The sequence below is a fragment of the Bubalus bubalis genome, chromosome 9, assembly GCF_019923935.1.
Source record: "Bubalus bubalis isolate 160015118507 breed Murrah chromosome 9, NDDB_SH_1, whole genome shotgun sequence".
NCBI lineage: Eukaryota > Metazoa > Chordata > Mammalia > Artiodactyla > Bovidae > Bubalus > Bubalus bubalis.
In genome coordinates, this window is record NC_059165.1 from 99,729,840 (window position 1) to 99,753,340 (window position 23,501).

The window sequence follows — 23,501 nt, forward strand, 5'->3', positions numbered from 1 at the left end:
TTCCATAATACAAACTTAATTCTTGCACAAATCTACAACTTTTAAACAGTAAAATGAAAGGCCCAGTGTCGCCTAGAAAGAGGACTTGAAGCAGCACGTGGGAAGTAGAGTGGCTCTGGTCGTCAGGGCATGCGGTTACCGGCTCTGCTCAACTGTAAGACACACACGGGGGATGGGGGAAGCCAGTGAGGAGGGGGCGTGGGGACAGAGGCCCCACCACTGTCCCCCACCTCTCCCGACACCCCAGCCCTGTCTGAGCCACTTACTGTATGTGGAGATGTCAATTTCTTCTGGAAGCTCTGCCACATTCACTTCAAACCGGTCCTGGACATCATTGAGGATTTTGGCATCGTTCTCGTCAGACACGAAAGTAACGGCCAGGCCTTTGGTACCGAAGCGACCCGCACGGGCCACCTGCAGGGAGACAGGAGCAAGGGTCAGGCTGAGAACAGACAGAGGTCCCCATCCAACACCAACCCTGAGAAAGGGGCAGGAGGGGAAGGGACACCCCCGTGGGCCACTCACACGGTGGAGGTAGGTGTCTGAGTCCTCAGGCATGTCATAATTAAAGACGATGTTGACGCGCTCAATGTCCATGCCTCGGCCGAACAGATTGGTGGCCACCAGGATCCGCCGCTGGAAGTCCTTGAACTGCTGATAGCGCGACAGGCTAGGTGCGAGAAGAACAAGGGGTGGCCATCAGATACGGGGACCCTGGGTGGCATCCCCTCCACGGGGCCTGCCAGGGGCTGAGGGTGGCCCACACTCACCGCTCCTCCTGGGCCATGCCCCTGTGGATGGCAATAGCTGGGAAGTTCTGTTCTACCAGGAGCTGGGCCAAGGCCATGCAGCGCTGCACTGACTTCACAAAGATCACAACCTGCGAGGGAGGGAGGGGCAGACCTGGGTCAGGGCCAGAGTCCCTCCCCGAGGCCAGGAACCCCAGCACAGGCCACGGGAGTGCAGAAGCATCACCTGGTTAAACTCCAACACATCCAGGAGGTCGAAGAGCTTGCGGTTCTTCTCACTGTCCTTGAGTTTCACGTAGTACTGCTGTAGCCCGTGCAGCGTGAGCTTGGTCTCGTCATCCACAAACACCTCCATGGGCTGTGCAGGGAGGAGAGCAGGAAGAGCCAGGCGGGGCTTACTTCTGGGCCTTCTGCCTGCCCAGAACCTTCCAAAAGTGACTCCATGGCTGCAATACTTCAAAGAGGCCTCTGTACCCCCAATACTTGTCTCCCAATAGCTGGATCTAAGGTCCGGCACGGTTCAGGTGTAGACCAAGCTCTCAGCTCCCAGTTTGACAAGAGAGGAAGAGGCTCCGCCGGCCTTCCAGCATGCTTGTGCCATGAGGGCAGCGTGGATGTTGGGGAGCGGCAAGAGCCTGCACCCTCGGAGGCTGAAGCTACCGCACTGAGCTCTCCGCCATTACTCACATCTTGCATGAACTTCCTGCACACAGGTCGGATCTCCTTGCTCAAGGTGGCGCTGAACATCATGCACTGCTTCTCGTGGGGGGTCAGGCGGAAGATTTCCTGCACGTCCCGCCGCATATCTGGCAAGAAATGGGGCGTGAGCGCCTGCCAGACCATGACCCCCACCCAAGACTGGATCCTGTCCCTCCCAACCTGTGCCAGGGAGCCGCTGGCCCCATGACAAGGGCGGTGTGAGTGCAGACTGGCCTGAGGGGGGGAGCCCCAGGTGCCTGAGGGCCCGGACTTAGGGTAATAAGCACAGGCGCGGGAGGAGCGGCAATCCACTTACACGCTGCCAGAGCGGAGCAGCCGTGCCAGCGCACCTCCAGCCACGCTTCAGGGTGGGGAGCCTGAGGCAGAGATAGCCACTGGAGTGAGAGCTGCAGCCGCTTCCCAGGCACAAGCCCCAGTTCCCACCAGCCCTGTCAGGGCTCCCTGAGCGCAGGCGGGGGCCTAGAGCTAAACCAGCAGGTGGCAAGGCCACAGTCCTCGGCTAACATGGACATGTGCCCAGACACGGCTTATCTTGGGCCCTGTGGTCCCACTCCAAGATCTAGCTCTGAAGCCGCAGTTCACTCTGCCAAATGCCAGGATTTGCCCGCAAATCTGTTTCCAGGAGACCTGCCTGCCGGCCACCCACACGACCCCACTCTGGGGAAACCTCTGGCCTGCCCTGTCAGGGCCTGGCTCTGAAGTCTGGGGGATGCTGCAAGGGGCCTCCACAGCCTGCAGACCCAGCGCAGACACTCACCCAGCTGCTCCAGCATCTTGTCGCACTCATCCAACACGAAGTGCTTCACATTCTTCAGGTTGAGGCTCCTATTGCGCACAAGCGCCAGGATCCGGCCTGGTGTCCCCACCACCACGTGGGGACAGTTCCTCTTCAACACCTCCTCATCTTTCTTGATGGACAGGCCCCCAAAGAACACAGACACCTATGTGGGCAGAAAGCTGCCGTCAACCATCTGGTGGCCGAAAGCTCACATCCAACTCCAGTGACTGCGGCCACTCAGTTCACGACCCTGCGAAGCCCCCACTGACACGCCAGACCTGGTGCCTGGGGACAGGAGAGGCCTCAGAGCCTGGCCCCAGCTCCACTGAAAAGCAGCCCCAGGACTGAGACTGGCACAGGCCTCTGGGGGCCATTCATAATTCATCAGGCTTTTCAGGAGCGTAAACCACCACAGACCTCAAAGGCAGCCACTGCAGCCAAGCCTGGTTAATGCCGGCTGGGCCAGCGCCACGGCCAGCAAGGCTACAGAGGGTCACGTGACGCCCCCCTCGGTCTGGGGACTCACCTTGACGCTGGGCATGTATTTGGAGAAGCGCTCGTACTCCTTGCTGATCTGGAAGGCCAGCTCTCGAGTGTGGCACATCACTAGGACTGTCACCTGTGGGGCAGGTGGGGCACAGACCCTTAAGGCAATGTCAGAAGTCCTCCCCTGGCCAGAGCCCACCCTGGTGCTGGTCCCCTGGAAGGTCCAGTCCACATGGCCCCAGCTTCTCCCAGTCTATCAGCTGCTGCTCACTCCCTGTATATTCATTTTTAGTTTTTTCCCTAGCAGGTAATAAGACTTACTGTTTGTTGTTTTTGTTTAGTCCCTCAGTCATGTCTGACTCTTCGACCCAATGGACTGTAGCCCATCAGGCTCCTCTGTCCATGGTTGCCATTTCCTCCTCTAAGGGGTCTTCCTAACCCAGGGACTGAACCTGCATCTCCTGCACTGGAGCCACCAGGAAAGGCCTCCCTACATCTCCTTATAGCTACTCAGGTGTGTCCCCCTAGGCCAGGGAGACGCCTAGCTGGTGACACCCTCCATGCTAACAGCTTCCCAAGCCTGCCCTCTGGCTGGCCTATGACCACCAGGGGAAGGCTACCACACCTTCCTGGCCCACAATGCCAAGGACTGAGACCACACCACGGCCTCCCATGAAACCTTCCCTCTGAGACCACCCACCCTAAGGTCAGTAACAAGGGCTCATGCACCCACACACCACCCAGGGAGGTGTGCCCCAGCATGTCAAGAACAGGACACCTGCAAGCGCCGCAATTATCCCCTCAAAGTAGTGAACTACAACATTCAAGGCATGAGAAGACAATTGTGTTCTGTCGGCAATAAAAGCAGTAACAAAACCATGTTCGGTGTAAGACCACCTTCCTGTATGTGCACGATCCAGAAAAGCACACGTGGAAATAACAGCCATCTTGCCGGGTGGTCAGACTGGGCACTTTTCAGTTTTTCCTCTTGGCTCATCATTTTGGGGGCGATATTGGTAACAACTAAGTGTGTGCGTGCTAAGTTGCTCACTTGCGTCTGACTCTTTGTGACGCCATGGACTGTAGCCTGTGAGGTTCCTCTGTTCATGAGATTTTCCAAGCAAGAATACTAGAGTGGGTTGCCATCTCCTACTCCAGTAGAACTAATTACCGTAGTTAATTTTAAAAGTCCACAAAGAGGATGCAGGAACAAGGATTTTTAACAAGAGGACCCATGATTCCTGCTGCATCAGGAAGTTGGGGCCTGGCAGGAAGGGTGTCCACCCACCTGTCCGTTGACGGGCTCAATCTGCTGCAGAGTGGCCAACACAAAAACCGCTGTCTTGCCCATCCCTGACTTGGCCTGGCACAAGATGTCCATGCCCAGGATGGCTTGTGGAATACACTCGTGCTGGACTGAGGGAAGAGAGCACATGAGCTATCAGAAACCGGACGGACGTTCCCTCCGTGCAGGCCCCTCACCCGAGGGGACCATGCCGAAGCAGTGAGAGGAGAGCCGAGGAAGGGAGGACCCAGGGGTGCGTACCCTCTGATGGATGCTCAAAGCCACAGTCCACTATGGCCCTCAGGAGCTCTGGCTTCAACAGAAAGTCCCGGAAGCCAGAGCTGTGGATGGAAACATAGGAACCCTTAACGTCTTTCTTGGGGGGAGGTGGAGCGCTCTCTGGAGGTGCCTGGGGCTCTTCATCTTCCTCATAATCCAGAAGCTCGTTTTCCACATCCTGTTCCGCCATGCTGCTGAGAACAGAGGAGGGGGAACAGGGCTCAGTGAAGCAATAACGGTGACTGACGCAGGCAGGAAAATTCCCAGAGTGAGGGGGAAGAGGGAGCCGGCTGCACAGAAGCTGCGAGCTGCTGACACAAGTCCGAGGTGGGTGAGGTCCTGGGGTCAGGTCTGGCCACCCAGCCACTGAAGCCAAGATTGGACATCATTCTCTGATTTGTCTTTAACTCACCTCCACCACTGACTCCAACAGCAGGTCCCACTACTCTACCTGTGTAGCACTCCCCAGCTTCCACCTGTTGTGCCCACATCTCCACCACCCTCCACCAAGCTGCCTCACCTCTCCCTGGGACCCTTCAGGCCACAACCACAGGTGCACCAAGTGAAACCCCAATTCCTTTCCACTTGCAACCTCCCTCTCTGGCCCCTACCCACCCCATTCCATGCCACCCCCAGCCTCATTTGGCTGCTGATACTCACTGAGCCTCTACCCTAGCTCAGGTCGCCCAGCCCCACAGACATGACTCTGCTGCATTACTTCTGGTCTCTGAACAAATAAATGCCTCCTTCCCAGCTTCAAGGTCTCAGCTCTACTGAATAGCCTCAGACCCCTAGTCTCAAGGACTCCCCTCCCCCTTCACTCCCCAAGGACCCCACCCTGAGCCTGGAAATGCAACTGCCAGGATGCTGGAGAGATGGGAGCTTGTGAGCTCGCCAGTGTCTACCCAGCCCCAGCTGCTCCTGCTATTTGTGGTTTGCACAAGGGAATAATTAAGTGCTCTCATGAAAAGACCTCCCATTGGGCCTGGCGCCAGTAAGAATACAGCCAAGATGGTAAAAAGAATTAATACAAAGTGCTATCACTTCCTGGCTTCATTTAATTCAGACACACAGAGCACCTAGTGGGTGCAGGCTACAAGGGACCCAAACATGAGAATACTGTCTTTTGTCCTCCCTGTTGCACCCCAGCCTCCAGTCAAGGGGGTGGTTGTTGCTGTCATTTAGTTGCTAAGTCGTTTCTCTTGGTAACCACACGAACCATAGCTGGCCAGGTTCCTCTGTCCATGGGATTTCCCAGGCAAGAATACTAGAGTGGGTTGCCATGCCCTCCACCAGGGGATCTTCCCCACCTAGGGACTGAACCCATGTCTCCCACACTGGGAGGCGGGTTCTTTACCATTCAGCCATCAGGGAAGCCCAGTGTAGGGGGTGGAAGTGCTAAAAATAGTCCCTTTTCCTGAGAGGGATTTTGATGGTCCCAGGCCCAATTTGTGGCCCTTTTGCCACTCATCCTCTGTTGAGTATGCAGCCCCAGGGCCTTAACCACCTCTGTGCAGCCTCTCTATGGACAACCTCTCCCCTCAACCCGCATCTGAGAAAAGGCAACTCCATTCTCTGAACTGTTCTGTCTTTTCTCTTTTCCTGTCCCACCAGCCAATAAAGTCAAGCAGGTCAATCAGGCCACTTTTCACCCCTGCTACGTCACTGGTTCTCAGGCTGTCATCACCTTTCTTTTTAGATTAGAGCAGCTTTATGGAGACATTCACATGCCATACAAGGCACTGTTTAAAAGGCACATTTTATTGGTTTCTTGTGCAGTCACAAATACTTTCAACTGCTGCCACAATCATCTTTAGCACACATTTCCTCATGTCAATAAGACTGAATCCTTAGGCTGCCATCCTGTGTCCCCAACTCCCTTTGGCAACCACTAATCTACTTTCTTTTTATGAATCTGCCTATTTGGAACATTTCATATAATGGAATCATACAACATGTGACAGTCTGACTTCTTTTACTCACATAATTTTTCAAGGTTCCTCTACATTGTGGCCATGTTATCAGTACACCATCCCTTTTTGTGGCTGATGAATATTCCTTTTTACTGGAATACTACAGTTCGTTTTAGCCGTTGTCAGCTGAGGGGCACCTGGGCACTGTCACCTCTTGCCTGGATTATGCCAAAAGCCGCCTTGTTGGGCTCCTTGCTTTCCATCTCCCACTCCCCCTCAATGCCCCTCAGCTGCTGAAGGGAGCCTAAAAAAGCTAAGTCAGAGAAAGCCACTCCTCTGCTCAACACCCCTCCACAGGATCCCACTGTGTTCAGAGTAAAACAGAGTCCTCACCACAGCCTATCAAGCCCGGCACAACCTGACTCCCTCTATATGCAGAGTTTGTCACCCCCGTCACCCGCACACACAGGCCTTGCTGCTGAGCCTCAAACATGCCTCAGCACCTTTCAACTTGCTTTCCCCACTTTTTTCAAACCTCTGTTGTTTCAAAAAGGCATTTTCCATTGTTTAGTCACCCTGTCGTTTCCAACTCTTATTGACACCATGGACTGTAGCCCACCAGGATCCTCTGTCCATGGGATTTTCAGGCAAAAATACTGGAGTGGGTTGCCATTTTCTCCTCCAGGGTATGTTCCCGACCCATGGATCAAACCCCCATCTCTGTGTCTCCTGCACTGCAGGCAGATTCTTTACCCACTGAACATCAGGGAAGCTGTTCTGTTGTTCCAAAAAGGCATATTCTAAAGTTGGGTCCAACTAAAAAAACACCCCCTCCAGTCATGCCAGCCCAGCACCCAGAACAGGACCTAGTACATAACAGTAAGCACTCAAGAGCAAATGGCTGAATGAATGGAATCAGAATCGGGGCCTCAAGGCAGAGTTTAGGGGCTAAGCAAGTATCTTTATTGGATTCTTGAAAGAGGCAATCCAAGTACTGAGGATTCCTACTGGTGTAAACAGGAAGGCTCACTTCAAGCATCAAAGAGAAGAAAAGGCACCAGCAAAGGGCAGTCCAGAAACCACTAGTCCAAACCCTTTCAGGGGTTGGTAAGAACTGGCTGCTTGAAGCAAGAGGCAGAAAACCAAGCTGGTTAGGCCCAGAGCATTCATACTTAATTCGCTGAACAATAAGAAATCGCTGATTAGGTTTTTAGCTGTGACTCAATCAGGATTTGCTCAAGACCAAGTTACTCCAGAGAAGATGGAGTAAGTTAAGGGACCAGCAGCAGGGAAAACCAGACACCAAATGAAAGAGGGTTAACCACGATGGGAGCATTGTTAAAGAGGGAAAAGAGGATGGATCACCCTACAGGGAAGGACCAACCCCTCGGGGAGCCTTGGACATAAAAGAGGCAGCGTCGTCTACTCTGGGCTTCAAATCCGGAAGGAGATGTGCATTCCAAAAAATAAGAGAAGAGTTCGAAGAAACTCTTTTTGTGTTAATGGGGAGACAAATTTAATGACAGACTAAGCTTGACACACAAAAATTTCTAGGGACTGGCTAGGCAGAACCTAAAAATCAAAACAAATTAGATCAGGAAAGGATTTGGCGCTGTTTGCTCCACCCAGAGAAGGTGGCAGAGACCCCAAGAGCTGATCAACTTGAAAGCTTACAGACGACTAAGTAACAACTCAGACCCTTTGGCGTACCCTTTTCACCCTGAGGTGTCCCCCAAGAGAATTTTCATTTAAGACTTTGTTCCTTACTGGAACATCATTTTTTTGCCCTAAATCTCTGGAACTACGAATCCACCCCCTGAAACGCAAAGCAAGAACGGAGGAAGAGTTTCGATCTTCAAGATCGTCACGTCTACAAGCTCCGGCTTCGCGCTCCGCGGCCCCAGATCCCCGCGTCGCCTCCTGACCCTTCCCCAAATCGCCTCGGGCTTCCAAGAACAGGCAGACTTTGCCCCAAGGTGGGGTTCAGCCTGCAGACGGCCATGACAGCCCCTCCCGGAAGCGGACCCGTACCCGCGCTCCAACGGCCAGGCTACCCCTCGCGCATGCGCCCTAACGCCCAACGGCCGCCAACGCGCGCTCGGGACACCACAACCGACCCGCCTCCCCCTGTCTCGCGCCCGGACGGCTTCCCTCAACTCCTGGCGTCTCCTATCTCCCGCTCGCCCGCAGATCCGACGTCTCCGCACCGCGACCCCGCGCCTGGGCCAGCCGCTCACCTGATTCCTCGTTCGCTTCCCCGTGCTGCGAAGAGAGCCACCCGACTCCAGTTACCGTTCTCGAGCCCCGACACGCGCTGTAGCGCTTCCTGTCTCCTGCGTCCGACTGCGGCACAGCTCACTGGACCGCTCGCTTTTCATTCAAGAGAGGCGGAAGCGATGATTGGATTCTGCGGAAGGCGTCTGGAGGCTATTGGTGGAGAGGGGAAAAGGGCGTGCCTCATACCTCCGATTCATTGGTCAATCTAAAAGTAGGCGCCGGAGTGGGCTGACCGAAGCGGGCGTCTGCGAGCGTACCGTCACGTGGTCGACGTTGTAACCGGCTCGTGTGCCACCATATTTAGTACAGGCAACCGAAGCCGTGATGTGGGCCCAGGGTGAGTGTCTCGCCCTTATGAAATATGGTCTCTACGCCGAAGAAAGAAGTTTTTGAAGTGGTCCTGCAGCGTAGAGGTTCTGAAAGAGTTCTGAAAAGGCTAGGGAGCTTGGAATGATGCCAGCGTGGAGGGACATTTTGCAACTTTAGTAGAGAAGGGGCCCCTCAGGGCATGGGAGTGAGAGAAATGGTCCTAAGCCACAATTCCTGTTTGCTGAAAGTCGAGTCCTGGTCAGACACTGTGCGAGTGGCCATGCAGGTTCAGGCCGAAAAAACCAAAACCAGGATGTTTTCGTTATAAAAATTTTGTTGTTGTTGTTACTTTTAGTTTTCTTTGTATGAAAATTTCCTAGCCTTTTTATCCCGCCAGTGCTTTACCGAGTTGAGCGTTCCCATGAGTTCTGATGATTGATACCCGAGTGACAATTGCCTGGTGCAGTTACAGAACATTTCCATCACCACAGAAAGTTCTGTTGTGTCCCTCTCAAGTCAGCCACACCCCTTTCCTCCCTCCTGCCCCAACCAGGCAACCACTGTGTTTATTTCTATCACTATAATCTTGTCTGTTCTTGAATTTAATATAAACAGAATCATGCAGTAGATTGTCTTTTGTGTCTGGCTTCTGCTCAACAAAATGTTTTGAGATTTTCCACATTGCTGTACATAGCAATATGTACAGCATATTGCTTTTTTACTCCTGAGTAGTATTCCACTGTGTGGCTATTCCACAATATAGCCAATGTAGTTTCTTCATTCACCTATAGATAGACATTTTTTCTCCAATATTTGGCCATTATCAATAAATCATATACAAGTATTTTTGTGAAAACGAATTTACTTCTCTAGGGCAAATACCTGGGAGTGAAATGGTGAGTGGAAGGTCATGTGAGTGTTCAGCTTTAGTAGATCCTGGCAGTTTTCTAAGTGGTTGTTCTACTTTACATTCTCACTAGCGCCCTGTGAAAGTTCCAGTGATTCTTAATTCTTGCCATACCTGCTACTGTCAGTCTTTTCTCAGCTATGAGAGATTTGGGGGGTCGGAAGGAGGAAGGAAAATAAGTAGGGCAAACTCCATAAGCCTGCTCCAGCTTTCCAGTCTCCCTAAGCCCTTGACACAATTAAATCTTTCTCCACAGTTTTCCAAAGAGGTTCAGGCATTTCCGTTTTCATTTAGTATAAAGCTACCTCAGAGTCCATGTCTGAGACAAATTCAGAGCTAAAGTCATCACAGGTATAACTTCAGTCAAAAAGCCCAATGAAGAGCAACCAGTCAATCCAGAGGGAGGCTTTACATGACATAAGGTAGATATTGTGTGTAATAATTACATCAGAACACTGATAGAGCACTTCCTCTATACCCGGAAGTGGGGAAGCTGGGCCAGAATGAGGGTGAGGCATGCAAACTTAAAGGGGGGCACCAAACACCAAACCAAACAAAGCAAAAGACTCATGAGACTTCCCTGGTGGTTCAGTGGTTAAGAATCTGCCTTGCAATGTAGGGGACGTGGGTTCCATCCCTGGTCCGGGAAGATCCCACATGCAGTGCAGCAACTAAGCCCGAGAGCCACAGCTACTGAGGCCAAGTGCTGCAACTACTGAACCCTGTGTACCTGGAGCCTGTGCTCCACAACAAGAGAAGCCACTGCAATGAGAAACACGCACAACGGTGAGTAGCCCCTGCTCTCCGCAACTACAGAGAGCCCACTCATAGCAACGAAGACCCAGCAGAGCCAAAACTAAAAAAATAATTTTTTTAATCTTAAAAAACTGAGTCATCAAGATAAATAATATTTGAATGCAGTATTTTAAAGTTGAAGTTAATGTTTAAAATCTCTCTAAAATATCTGATGAGCAAAATATCAAAATTTTAAGTAAAGACAGGGTCAGTAACAGTGCTGCTGCTGCTGCTGCTAAGTCACTTCAGTCGTGTCCGACTATGTGCGACCCCATAGACGGCAGCCCACCAGGCTCCCACGTCCCTGGGATTCTCCAGGCAAGAACACTAGAGTGGGTTGCCATAACAGTGCCACGTCAAGCCATATTGGCACCTGCAAAAGGAAACGTTCAGAACTACTGATCCTGTCTTTTAAAAAAAATAATAATGATTTTATTTGCTTATTTATTATTGACTGTGCTGGGTCCACGTTGCTGTGTGGGCAATGTAGTTGTGGCAAGTGGGGACAGCTCTCTAGTAGTGATGAGAGGGCTTCTCATTTTGTTGGATTCTCTTGCTGCGGAGCACAGGCGCTGGGGCTTTCGGGCTTCAGTTGTTGCAGCATGTGGGCTCAGTAGTTGTGGCTCTAGGGCTCCAGAGCACAGGCTCAATAGTCATGGCACTCAGGCTTAGTTGCTGTGAGGTATGTGGATCTTCACAGATTAGGGATTGAACCTGTGTCTCCTGCAATGAAAGGTGGATACTTTACCACTGAGCCAGCAGGGAAGCCCTGATCCTGTCTTTATTTGGATTTTTTTTTTGCATTACTTTTGATTTTTTAAAAATTGCACATGCTGCTGCTGCTGCTGCTAAGTCGCTTCAGTTGTGTCCGACTCTGTGCGACCCCAGAGACAGCAGCCCACCAGGCTCCCCCGTCCCTGGGATTCTCCAGGCAAAAACACTGGAGTGGGTTGCCATTTCCTTCTCCAATGCATGAAAGTGAAAAGTTGAAAGGGAAATCCGCTCAGTCGTGTCCGACTCTAGCGACCCCATGGACTGCAGCCTACCAGGCTCCTCCATCCATGGGATTTTCCAGGCAAGAGTACTGGAGTGGGGTGCCATTGCCTTCTCCGAAAATTGCACATAAAAACACATAAAACATGTTTATATTTAATTTGGGGGAACCCCCTTAAATGCTGTGTTGGAGGCAAGTGCCTCCCCTACTTTTCACCCCAGTGTCTGTCCTGGTGCTCAGCCTTGTTCTGAGAAATCTAAATATATCAACAGATTAACTCTCACCTGGAATAGATGAGCTGTGTGTATTAGCACATCCATTGTTCATATCTATTGTCAGGTGGTTGACCTGAGCTCCAGAGAGAGTTAATCTCGGTCCCAAAGTCACACTGCTGGCAGGAATTCAAGACAAAGCCAGCTCTCTTTATTAGCCAAAACCTCTATCTCACAAAGAGTTGGGCACACCTTAGTGATGGAACAACAGAATGTCTATAGGTGGAGATAGAGGCCAAAGCCAGCTAAGTTGGAAAGCTGGAGAAAACCAGTTCCTGGGGAAAGAAGAGGAGCTCCAGGAAAGCAGGTGAAAGGTGACCTTGGAGGAATTAGATTATCTGAGATGATGCCGGAGAAGGAGGAGACTGGAGCCAGTTGAGTCCAGTAAAGAAGTCTTGGAAAACAAGGGGGAAGAAAAGAAAAAACAGGGCATTCACCATCTATGCAGCCAGGGGGAGCTTCTACTATTCAAAACAAGCAACAAGAAAGCCACAAGAAACAAACAAACAAAAATCCCACAAACTTTAAATCCAGAAAAGATTAGAGCCAGCTAAAGTATATCCACCACCCAAGATGAAAAAATGTTCACATTTGTCATATTGGCCTGATTCATTTCAGAATTATTTTAAGATAGGAAAGATTTTTAAACACCCACCCAAATAGCTAAAAAGGAAAAGACTTACAGTACCGAGGTTGGAGGAGAGGCTGTGGAGGAACCAGAAGTAAGAAGACCACTTCGGAAAATGATTTGGCAGTTTGTAATAAGGTTAACTAGGGAACCTTGAGCCCAACACTCTTGACATCTGAGCCGGATCCTTCTTTGCAGTGGGAGCCATCCCGTGCCTTGTAGGATGTTTAGGAGCATTCTTGGCCTCTCAATGCCAGTAACACCCATGCCTCAATGTCTCCAAACCAGAAATGCCTCCAGACATTGCTAATGTCCACCTCCAACCCCTGAAGACAGAAAAAATCATCTCCAATCAGACCCATTGCATTGAAGAGGCACCTATGTCATGACTAAGCTGTCCTCATACCAATCAATGAAACATTAAAAAAAATTTTTTTTACATATACACACCGTTATTATTTTTTCAATTTTTGGCTGCACTGGATCTTCATTGCTGCACGCAGACTTTCTCTAGTTGCGGCAAGTGGGGGCTACTCTCTAGTTGCTGTGTGCAGGCTTCTCATTGCAGTGGTTTCTCTTGTTTCCGAGCACAGGCTCTAGGTGTTCAGGCTTCAGTAACTGCAGCACAGGAGCGACTGATTAGTAGATCATTAGTTGTGTCTTGCGGGTCTTAGAGCGTGCAGGTTTCAGTAACTGTGGCGCGTGGGCTCTAGAGCATGGGCTCAGTAATTAAGGGGCGCAGACACAGTTGCTGCTTGGCATGTGGAATCTTCCCAGACCAGAGGTTGAACCCGTGTCCCCTGCATTGGCAAGTGAATTCTTATCCATTGCACCACCAGAGAAGTCCAAGGAAACTTTTTTTTTGTCCACAAAAAGATATGAACTGGTTCAGCGCAGTCCCTGGTAGCTCAGATGGTAAAGCGTCTGCCTACAATGCCAGAGACCCGGGTTTGATCCGAGTCAGGAAGATACCCTGGAGAAGGAAATGGCACCCCACTCCAATATTCTGGCCTGGAAAATCCCACGGACTGAGGAGCCTGGTAGGTTATAGTCCATGGGGTCCCAAAGAGTTGGACATGACTGAACGACTTCACTTTTACTTCCCTAGTGGTTCAGTGGGTAAGACTCCATGCTTCCAATGCAGGGGTTGTGGGCTTGATCCCTGGTCCAGGAACTAAGTTCCCACATGTTTCACGGTGTGGTCAAAAAGTTATCTTAATACATAACAGATCCAGACTGGAAACAACCCAAATGTCCATCAACAAATGAATGAAGAAAGAAACTGTGGCCCATTCACACCATGGAATACCACTAGAAATAAAAAGGAATGAATGATTGCCATCCACAACATGATGGATAAATATTAAAAACACCATGTTCTTTGCAAACATACACTGTACAGTGTACAATCTAGTGTACGTTGGATTGTACACTTTAAAAGGGTGAATTTTACATTAACAGAAAACAAAATAAATATTAAGGGAAAGAATCCAGACATTTGGGGACTCCCCTGGTGGTCCAGTGGTTAAGACTTCACCTTCCAATGCAGGGAGTGTGGGTTCAATCCCTGCTTTGGGAGCTAAGATCCCACATGCTTGTGGCCAAAAAGCCAAAACATAAAACAGAAACAATATTGTAACAAATTCAATAAAGACTTTAAAAATAGTCCATATTAAAAAAAAAAAACTTAAAGAGAAAAGAAGTCCAGCCATTTAAAAAAATCATAAAATGATTCCATGAAGTATGAAGCTCAAGAACAGGTAAAGTTAATTTATGTAGAATCTACATGAGGAGCTTGCCAGGGAAAGGGCACAAGTAAAACTTATGCAAAAGGGGAGTGGGGGCCACAGAGGTAGGTGCATATATACACATTCATGTTGCTGCATGCCAAAAGATCTGTGTACTTTACCATATGTAAGTTGCACCTCAATCAAAATAATCAATAATTTAAAGTAAAAGACATAACATTATTGTTAAAGTGAAAGTCACTTCTATTCACACCCCCAACTCCATTCCCCTCCCCCACTACAGAAACAGCTTAAGTAAAAATAACTGAACAATGACTGCAGCCCTATTCCGTGCTTTTGGAGTAGGAAATGACAACCCACTCCAGTATTCTTGCCTGAAAAACCCCATGAACAGAGAAGCCTGGTGGACTACAGTCCATGGAGATGCCAAGAGTTGGACATGACTGAGCAGCTGAGCATGCACACACATGCTAAGCTTTATGAGAATTAATTCATTTAAACTTCCCAGCAACCCTATGAGGGAGATGGCACTATGATCATCCCTTTTTACAGATGAAGAAACTGAGGCATGGAGCAGTGAAGAAATTTTCCCAGGGACTTCCCTGGTGGCTGAGTGGCTAGGACTCCATGCTCCCAATGCAGGGTGCCTGGGCTCGATCCCTGGTCAGGGAACTAAGATCCCATATGCCACAACTAAGACCTGGTACAGTCAAATAAATTCATTCAATAAATAAAAATAATTAAAAAAAAAAAAAAAAAAGAAACTTGCCCAGGGTCTCACCGTCCCTGTGCAGTGGTGCCAGAATTTGGACCCAGATGGCTTCCCAGGTGGCAAAGAATACGCCTGCCAGTGCAGGAGACATGAGAGATGTGAGTTTGTCCTTGGGTAGGGAAGATCCCCTGGAGAAGTGAATAGCAACCCACTCCAGTATTTTGGCCTGGAGAATCCTATGGACAGAGGAGCCTGGCGGGCTACAGTCCACAGGGTCACAAAAACTCGGATGCAACTGAAGCAACTTAGCACGCATGCAGCCTGGCAAACCTCAGCCAGGATGTCAGGCATACTGCCCACTACTCTGAACTGCTCCACAAACTTGATACATAATATCCCTTTCTGGATTTTTTTGTAATTTATATAAATAATAGCAAACTATCATTTTTTAACCTTGCTTCTTTATCCCCTCCCTCCACATGATGTTTTTGAGTTTAGCCTCCTTGATACATGTAGTTCTTCTGGTGGCAAATGAATCTACTCCCATTTCTTTTCTCAGGCCCCCTATGCTCCCCCGCTGGTGAAGACCTGCTTTGCAAAGAGCCTTATCTTTTGAGAAATAATCCTGATTCAGTTCCTCCCCTGCTAAGAATCTACCAGTGGTTCCCACAGTCCTCAGGGTCAGATCTGAATTCCACTCCCACTATGGGCAACATCTGGAGTTTTCTCTACTCCAGTTTCATCAGCAAAAAAAAAAAAAAAAAAAAAAAACCAACCCAACTCCAGCCATGCTTTCATGAGACCTGGTTTGTTCATCTTTTCATCCAACAGCTGTTTTTTGAGTACCTTCTGTGTGCTAATCCCTGTTCTAGGAGCAAGAGTAGTCATGTACAGATGTGAAAGTTGGACCATAAAGAAGGCTGAGCGCCAAAGAATTGATGCTTTCGAACTGTGGTGCTGGAGAAGACTCTTGAAAGTCCCTTGGACAGCAAGGAGATCAAACCAGTCAATCCTAAAGGAAATCAACCCTGATATTCATTGGAAGGACTGATGCTGAAGCTGAAGCTCCAATACTTTGGCCACCTGATGGGAAGAGCCGTCTCACTGGAAAAGACCCTGATGCTGGGAAAGATGGAAGGCAGGAGGAGAAGGGGATAACAGAGAATGAAATGATTGGATGGCATCACTAACTCAATAGACATGAGTTTGGACAAACTCCAGGAGATGATGAAGGACAAGGAAGCCTGCGGTGCTGCAGTGCATGGGGTCACAAAGAGTCAGTCACCACTTAGGGACTGAACAACAACAAGGAGCCAGAGACCCAGCAGTGAACAGGACAAAAATCCGTATCCTATTTTGTTGTTGTTTAGTCTCTAGGTCGTGTCCGACTCTTTGCGACTCCGTGGACTGCAGCTGCCAGGCTCCCCTGTTCATGGGATTCTCAAGTCAAGAATACTGGAGTGGGTTGCCATTTCCTCTTCCAGAGGATCTTCCCGACCCAGGGATCGAACCCATGTCTCCTGCTTGGCAGGTGGATTCTTTATCACTGAGCCACTAGGGAAGCCCCTCCTTCCCTCTGGGAACTGACATCTTCCTGGTAAAGTCTGACAAGAAAGAATATAGTCGTCAAATTTATTAAAATTTTGCAAGGATGAAAAAAGTATGTGAGGGGTGGAGCTTGGTAGAGATGGGGTGGGCCTTGTTCTGGGTGGAGATGCAGTCAGGGAAGACTTCCTTAAGAAGGTGACATTTAGACAAAAATGGAGATGAAGTGAGAAAGAGAGAATGCCAAGATGAGAAGGAAAAGCGTTGCAGGCAGTGAGAACAGCCAGTGCAAAGGCCCTGAGGTAAGAATCAGCATGGATGAGGAGGCTATGCAGCCAGAGTGGAATGAATGAGGGGATGTGAGTGGGAGACTAGGGCAGAGGAAGAAGGATATACCAGGTTCTACCTCACTCACCTCTGGGCCTTTTTGCTTCTGCTGTTCCTTCCACCACACACCCTTTTCTTCTCTATTTGGCAATTTCCTAATTTGTCCCTTAGTGCCAGCCCTTCTGCCTCCTCTTGGGCAGCTGTCCTCCCAAGGCATTCACTGGCTGGGTTACCTTTCTCCTGACAGCTCACACTCAGTGCATTTACTCCTTCCACAAAGACTGAGTGAGCTTAGGCCAGTTACTGGGAAATTTCAGAGACAAGTGATATTTAAAAGAAAGAAAACAGGCTTCCCTGGTGGTTCAGCAGTTAAGACTTCACCTTCCAACGCAGGAGGTTGTGGGTATGATCGGGCAGCTAACATCCCACATGCCTGGTGGCCAAAAAAACAAAACATAAAATGGAAGCAGTATTGTAACAAATTCAACAAAGACTTTAAAAATGGTCCACATTTAAAAAAAAAAAATCTTAAAAAAAAAAAAGTAGAGCCATGGGCCAGAGATGACAGGATATGGAGGTGCTCTGGGAAGATTTCTCAGAGGAGATGACATACAAACCGAGACCTAAATGATCAGAAGAGGCCAGCCTTGGGGAGATGTGAGGGAAGGGCATTACAGACTGGGGGACAGCCAGTGCAAAGGCCCTGTGGTTGGAAGTAAGGTGAGATTATTTGCGGAATGGAGAGAAGGCCAGTTTTGTTAGATGGGGGTGAGGGAAGTGGAGGGGGATGTGGCTGGACGGGTGGGCAGAGGCTGGACTGGACTACCTTGCAGGCCATACGAGGAGTGGTGTTTTTCCTAAGAGCTCCAGAGTGCCAGAAACAGGTTTTCCAGCAGGCAGTGGTGGGTTATGTTGGGGGTGATTTAGGGCTTCTAAGGCCCTGGAGAGGACTGGAAAGAGGCCAGAGGAGGCACAGGGAGGTGTTGGTGCAGTTATCATATTTGGCTGAGTTTATACAATAAGTCCTTGGTGTTTCAAGCCCAGAGTGAAATTTTGTTTCCAGTGCTACCGAAGTCCCCAGTGGGTGCCGATAAATATTCACTGAGTAAATGAATGCCAGAAGGTTGGAGTGAGACTTTGGCAGGATTCCCCAGCTCTATCCAGGGAAGCAGCCTGGAAACCTGTCAGGCAGCAGAGGGCCCGTCCCTGGATAAGGTGGTAGACTGGCTCTCAGCCTTGCTTGGCCCCATCATCCCCATCTGTAAAATGGGTGGGCTGGAAAATTAGAGGAAGACTTTATAATTGGTGCTAAGTCACTTCAGTCATGTCTGGATTCTTCATGACCTTGTGGACTGTAGTCCCCTCTCCCAACTCCTCTGTCCCTGGGATTCTCCAGGCAAGGATACCGGAATGGGTGGCCATGCCCTACTCCAGGGGATCTTTCCGACCCAGGCATGTAGCCTGTGTCTCTTGAGTCTCCTGCATTGACTGTTGGGTTCTTTCCCACTAGCACCACCTGGGAAGCTCATTGAGGGTGAGGGGCCTGAGTTTCCTCATATTTAAATCAAAAGCAAAAGAGCTGCAAAGAGTGAGCAAGGTGAAGAGGTGGGAAAAGAGGAGAGAAGGAAGGTGAAGGGCCTTGTGGGTTTCTGGTAGGACTTTGGCTTTTCCTCTGGGGAAGTTGGGAGTCAAAGAGGGATCTAGGCAGAGGTGGGACATTACCTGACTTAGACATTCCTAGGCATCCCTGGGTTGTTGTGGGGAAAAGAGACTATGAGGTCAAGGGAGGAACCCAGGGACCTGACAGGAGGCGATTGCACTGGTCCAGGTGAACGATGATGAAGATGGACTTGGTGGAGACCGTGGAGGGGAGAAGTGGGCAGATTGTAGATTGGTATAATTTCTCTTCTTCCTCTTCCTCTTCCTCTGTTCACCACCACCACTACCCAGCCCCAAAGAGTCGCCCAAAGGGAAAGAGAAAACACCCCGCCCCGATCTCTGGGACCGCGTATACCATGCAAAGCTGCGGGTAACCAAGGTAGCCTCCCGCGCTCTGGAGGGTCCCAGGAGGGCGCCAAGGCGGAGGAGCGCTCTCTGCCCCGCGCCCAAGGGACCGCAGCTTGGTTCAGTCACTGGGTTTGAAAGGGAGTGCCCGGTCTGCCACGAGCCAGGCTGCATGCTCCAGGGACTCCGGAGACCCTGGAGAAGCTCCTCAGAGGTCTCCACCTTCTGCCTCCGACCCGGCACGAGTCTGCACCGTAGAGCGCCACCTGCACGCAGCAGCCCCGAAGAAGAGGCGTGTTCCCATCTTACAGAGGCGAAAACTGAGGATTAGACGCTACAGGGCCCACAGCGAGTCCGTGACGGATTTAGGGGTCAAATCTCTTTACATAACAACGGCAAAAACACTAAAAATCACAGCAGCTAACCTTTGTCCAGCGCTTATTGCGTTCACAGCACTTTGGCATGCATTGTCTCATTTCATTTGTCAACACCTCCAAGGGTGGGTAGGTCAATTCTTCTTTATTTTTTTTTTATACAGATAAGGGGCTGTTAGGTTTGGGGGACTCCCCCAAGGCATAGGGTGCTGGAATTTGAACACAAGTCTGCTCAGAGCTTGTCTCAAGCCTGTGGGGGAAGCTCCGGTGCCCTTGAATGACAGACCGTTCCAAGAAAGCCTGAACTTGCAAACACAGGGAGAAAATGAGTTGTTTTTGTTTTTTTGAGAGGAGGTCCCGGGAGGTCCAAAGGCCTCCACAGCTCCCCGCTTTAACGTGGCTCCCTCTTTTCCTTTGGTTCCCGCGCGCTCAATCGGGTGACCCGTGGGAACAGGGAGAAATCCGAAAGAAGGAAAGGCGAGCGAAACCGACCCGGCAGCTTCCGCTCCGGAGGGGGGCGCACGGCGGCCAGGACCCCGCAGCCCCGGGGGCCGTCGGGAGCCCCGCCCCTCGGCCCCGCCCCCTCCCCGGGCGCCGACCTCGGTGGTCACGTGACCGGGCCCTGCGGCCGCTGGGGCCGGAGGGCGCGGCGCGCGGACTCGGCGGCCAGGCCAGGCGCGGCCCGAGCCGAGCAGGCCGGAGCCGGCCCTGCGCCTTGTCGGGGGCGTCGCGCCGCGCCCGCCCCCCGCCCCGCCCCGTGCGGGGCGCACGCGCGCTCCTCTCAGCGCCCCTCCCTCCGCGCGGGGACCCCTGGCGGGCTGCGTGTGGACATGGCCAGCGACGCTGTGCAGGTAGGCGCACCTGCGTTTGCAGCCGCCCAGCGGCCAGCCGGCGCTGGGGACCCCCGCCCGCGCACCGCCGGAGCTCCCGGGATCCGGGCGGCCAGGGTGGGTCCCCACCTCCCCCGAGCGCTAGGCGCCCCCTCCCTGGGCCGGCACTGTGGAGCCAACGCAGTCTCCTCGGCAGGTGGAGGTACGCACAGGGGAGGGTGTGGGAGCGAGGGGTGTCCTACAGCATTCCCAGCTCCGCCCTTCTCTGAGAATTAGAGAGGGCCAGCGAAGGCTCGACTTCGGGTGTCTGTGGCTAGCTGGGCATCCCGGTGCCAGTCGACCCTGCCGCTCGCTCCCTCTCCTCAGCGTTCGGTTCTCCTGCAGGTGCCGCTCCACCTGAGCAGGTGCCTGGCGCGATGCCCCAGGAAGGGCGCAGGCCACTCGCCCCGTTTCCCCCACCCTCCCCCACGCACAACAAAGCTCTGGCGGCACCCCCACCTCCGGACTGAGCTTTACGATGGTCGCGACGCTGCAGATTGGCACCTGTTGGCGGAAGTGCCAGAGTCACCTCTTTAGGTCTGGGGACCAGGGACCCACACAGCCAGCCACTCGGCTGCCAGGTGGAACCTTATCCCAGGATTCCAGGTGGGGAGTGTCCATGTCAATGAACTGGGGATTCTCTTTTACCTGGAATCCTGCCTGGACCGGGTCACCCCACAACCCACACATCAACACACACACAGGCACAGGTGACTGACACCGAAGTGCCACCCACCCAGGTTCTCCCTGTGCCATCTTGTGGACATCACAGCCTGGAACTCACCTTCCCTGCCTGTGGTGAGCAGGGCCGGAGTGACTGCTGAAACCTCTTTGGGTCAGTGACCCAAATCTGAGACATGTCCTGTACCTCCGGTGCCCCCACAGTGCCTCATCAGCTCTCCATCGTCCTGTGGTTGCTGTGTAACTGGGTTCTCATCTCCTTCTGCACCTGCCCCCACATCCCCTTTGTGTCTCCCCCGTCACCCCCTGTCCCCCGCCCCAGTCCTGCTGATGGCCTGCCAGCCTTGCCGAGGAGCTGGGCGTATCTGGTGTTGCCGATCACACAAGGTCAGACCTTGGGGGCTGGGGAGGGCCTGGGTCCCTGCCTCTACCCCATCAGCCCTGGGAGGACAGTGTAGGACTCCCCTGGCACATGCATGCGTTTGGCATGTAGCAGACATGGCCTGGACGAAGACTGTGATTCCTGGAACGAGGCTGGACCTGCGCCCTGGTCCCCTTTCCCGTCTCCTGCCTGCTCTCTTCTCCCTACCCCACCCCCACCCCCACCCCGTCCTGGTCATTCCTCTCTCGTGGCTGCTTGGGTCTGCTACCCCTGTCCCTCTGTCTGTCCCAGTGTGTGTGCCTGTCTGTTCTGTGTCCGGCAAACGGATGTCCTGTCCGGATTCCAGAAACGCCCAATGCATTGAAATCTCCGGACATGGGGTCTAGATCCCTGGTCACTCTAGGAAGAGGGAATTTCTGGGAAGTGGACCCTCTGGACCTGGGGCGGGGGAGGCGTTTTCTGCTTCTTGGAGGGTGTTGGGGATTCCCCAAGGCCAGGCCAGGCTCCTGATTCATGGGTTCATCTGGTTGGCCCTCAGGTGACCTCTGCCCTGGATAAGAGTGAGTCACCCAAGGAAGGAGAACCTGGGAGGCCCAGCCTCCCTCTCTCCCTCTGCATATTCTCAGCCCTCAGCTGCTGGAGGAGGTGGGGCTGAGGGATCCTGCTCCTCCCCACCACCCGGACTCCCCTCATTCGAGCTGGCCCTGCTCCTGGCTGCACCGCTGCTCTGCCTGCTGGGGACAGGGTGGGGCTGGGTGGCCGGTGGGACCTGGTTGATAGCAGGTGGTAGGAGGTGACCCTGGGTGTAAATTCCAGAGCTGTCACTTCCTCACGGTGTGTCCTAGGCCCAGCACCATTCCTTCTTTGAGCCTTGGTTTCTGCCATCAAAATTGAAAAAAAGAAAATGTAGCCCAGAGGGTTTTCACGGTGAGGAAGGATGTAGACCAGGTCAGCCCCTTGCAGGTGGGGCTGCTGTGAAATCCTTACCAGTGGTCATGGTCAGCAGTTCAGGGTGTGAGTCTGTGTCCTTTAATCCAGGGTTTCTGAAGCTCAGCACTATTGACATTTGGGGCTGAATCATTCTTGGAGGTGGAGGCTCTCGTGTTTACAGTGGAATGTCAAGCAGTTTCCATGAACTCAACCCCATAGAGCCTAGTAGCAGCCCCAGTTATGACAACCAACCCAGAATGGCTCTGGATATTGCCAACTGCCCCTAGAAGTGAGGTGGGAGTGTTGGCAATCCCCTCTGCCGTCGAGAACTGCTGCTGCCATCCCTCTGAGCCTCAGTCTCCTTACCTGTAAAGTGGGAGGGGAAATATGGCAGCTGCTCAGGATAAAATTGAGGGGTCAGGAGGATCATGGGAGTGACACTTTAGGCCTGAAGTAAATCTTCCTTGGGGGCAGCTGCCCTTGAAGTTGATGGAGAGCAAACCCTGACTTTCCTCATCTCTAAAGTCGAGTCTCACCATGGTGGCAGATAATATACGTGGGGCTCTTCCTGCCTGGCTGACAACTAGCTCCGATTCTGGGCACTCTTGTAGGAAATCTCAGTTCTGTCTCCTGTTGGCTGTGGGACTTTGGGCAAGTTAGGTCACCGCCCCAGGTCTCGGTTTCCTCATCTGGAAAACGGAGTGATAATAGCACCTCCTGGAACGGCATTAGTTGACCTGGCGTGCAGCTTGTAGTAACCACCATGGTTCTTAATATTCATATTTGAGCTTGAGTGGAGACACTCGCACCCCAGCCCTGCAGAGCTGTCTCCTCATGATGTGGGGCCTCAGGGAGGTACCGCAGGGCCGGCCGGGCCCCCAGGCCTCCAAGCTATGGTCAGCAGCAGCAGGCAACCTAGCTGAGAAGAAGCCGGAAGTTGGGACAGGAAGGGGGCTGGGCCGCCCATGTAAGCACTTGTGGGTGTTGGTGTTTATAAGTATATACAGGGGGTGGGGGGTGGGCACACACTGGCCAGCCTGTGATACCTGCACATGCCTGTAGGTGTATAAGAGTGTGTTGTAGGAAAGCTGTATATGTGGGGAAGGCTGCTCTTCATGTCCACACTAGTGGGCCCCTGTGTGTGTGCCTGTTGTGTACACCTTGGGCATCCTCAGGACAGGGAGCAGAGGGGCCACCCCTGGGATGACCCCAGAGAAGCAGGCTCAGCCCTTGAGTCGGGGCTGAGAGGAAGGTCCTCTTGATGCCCCAGAGCCCCAGAGCTGGCCTTCGCAGGGGTTGCTGGGAGCCCGCAGGAAAGAGGAAGTAGCAGGCGAGAGGCCCTGGCAGGGCTGAGGTTCAGGAAGAGGGCGGGGCCCTCAGCCGGGACCCAGGATGGCGGAGGCTGATCCCCCTTTGGACCGGGAGCTGGAGGTGGGGGCTGGGGTCCTTGTGGGGGAGGGGCAGCAGAAGAGGACCCCAAGTGGCACAGGACAGAGGGGCCCTGCCCTTGGGACCTCTCGGTTTTGGACTGAGGGGA

General features: G+C 52.1%; 2 protein-coding genes across 6 annotated transcripts in view; one reads left to right on the top strand and one right to left on the bottom strand.

The window, feature by feature from the left end:
• Positions 1 to 8,611, bottom strand: DDX39A (DExD-box helicase 39A). The gene is made up of 11 exons (XM_044948227.1): positions 8,448 to 8,611; positions 4,280 to 4,491; positions 4,022 to 4,149; positions 2,774 to 2,866; positions 2,227 to 2,410; positions 1,437 to 1,555; positions 976 to 1,107; positions 771 to 880; positions 526 to 670; positions 267 to 414; positions 1 to 152 (listed from the first exon to the last, which is right to left on the bottom strand). Exons 2-11 carry the CDS (start codon positions 4,485 to 4,487, stop codon positions 136 to 138), a joined length of 1,284 nt encoding a protein of 427 aa, XP_044804162.1. The 5' UTR covers positions 4,488 to 4,491; positions 8,448 to 8,611; the 3' UTR covers positions 1 to 135.
• An 11,150-nt stretch (positions 8,612 to 19,761) lies between these two features.
• Positions 19,762 to 23,501, top strand: part of PKN1 (protein kinase N1) — a 28,725-nt gene continuing 24,985 nt past the window's right edge. Inside the window, exon 1 of one of the 5 annotated variants that reach the window (XM_044948229.2) lies at positions 19,762 to 19,953. In XM_044948229.2, coding sequence (XP_044804164.2) covers positions 19,933 to 19,953 — 21 coding nt within the window. In that variant the 5' untranslated portion in view covers positions 19,762 to 19,932. Of the gene's footprint in view, positions 19,954 to 23,272; positions 23,396 to 23,501 lie in introns of those variants that run through there. The other 4 variants (XM_006066546.4, XR_006553550.2, XM_044948228.2 and 1 more) reach the window with 4 other exon arrangements.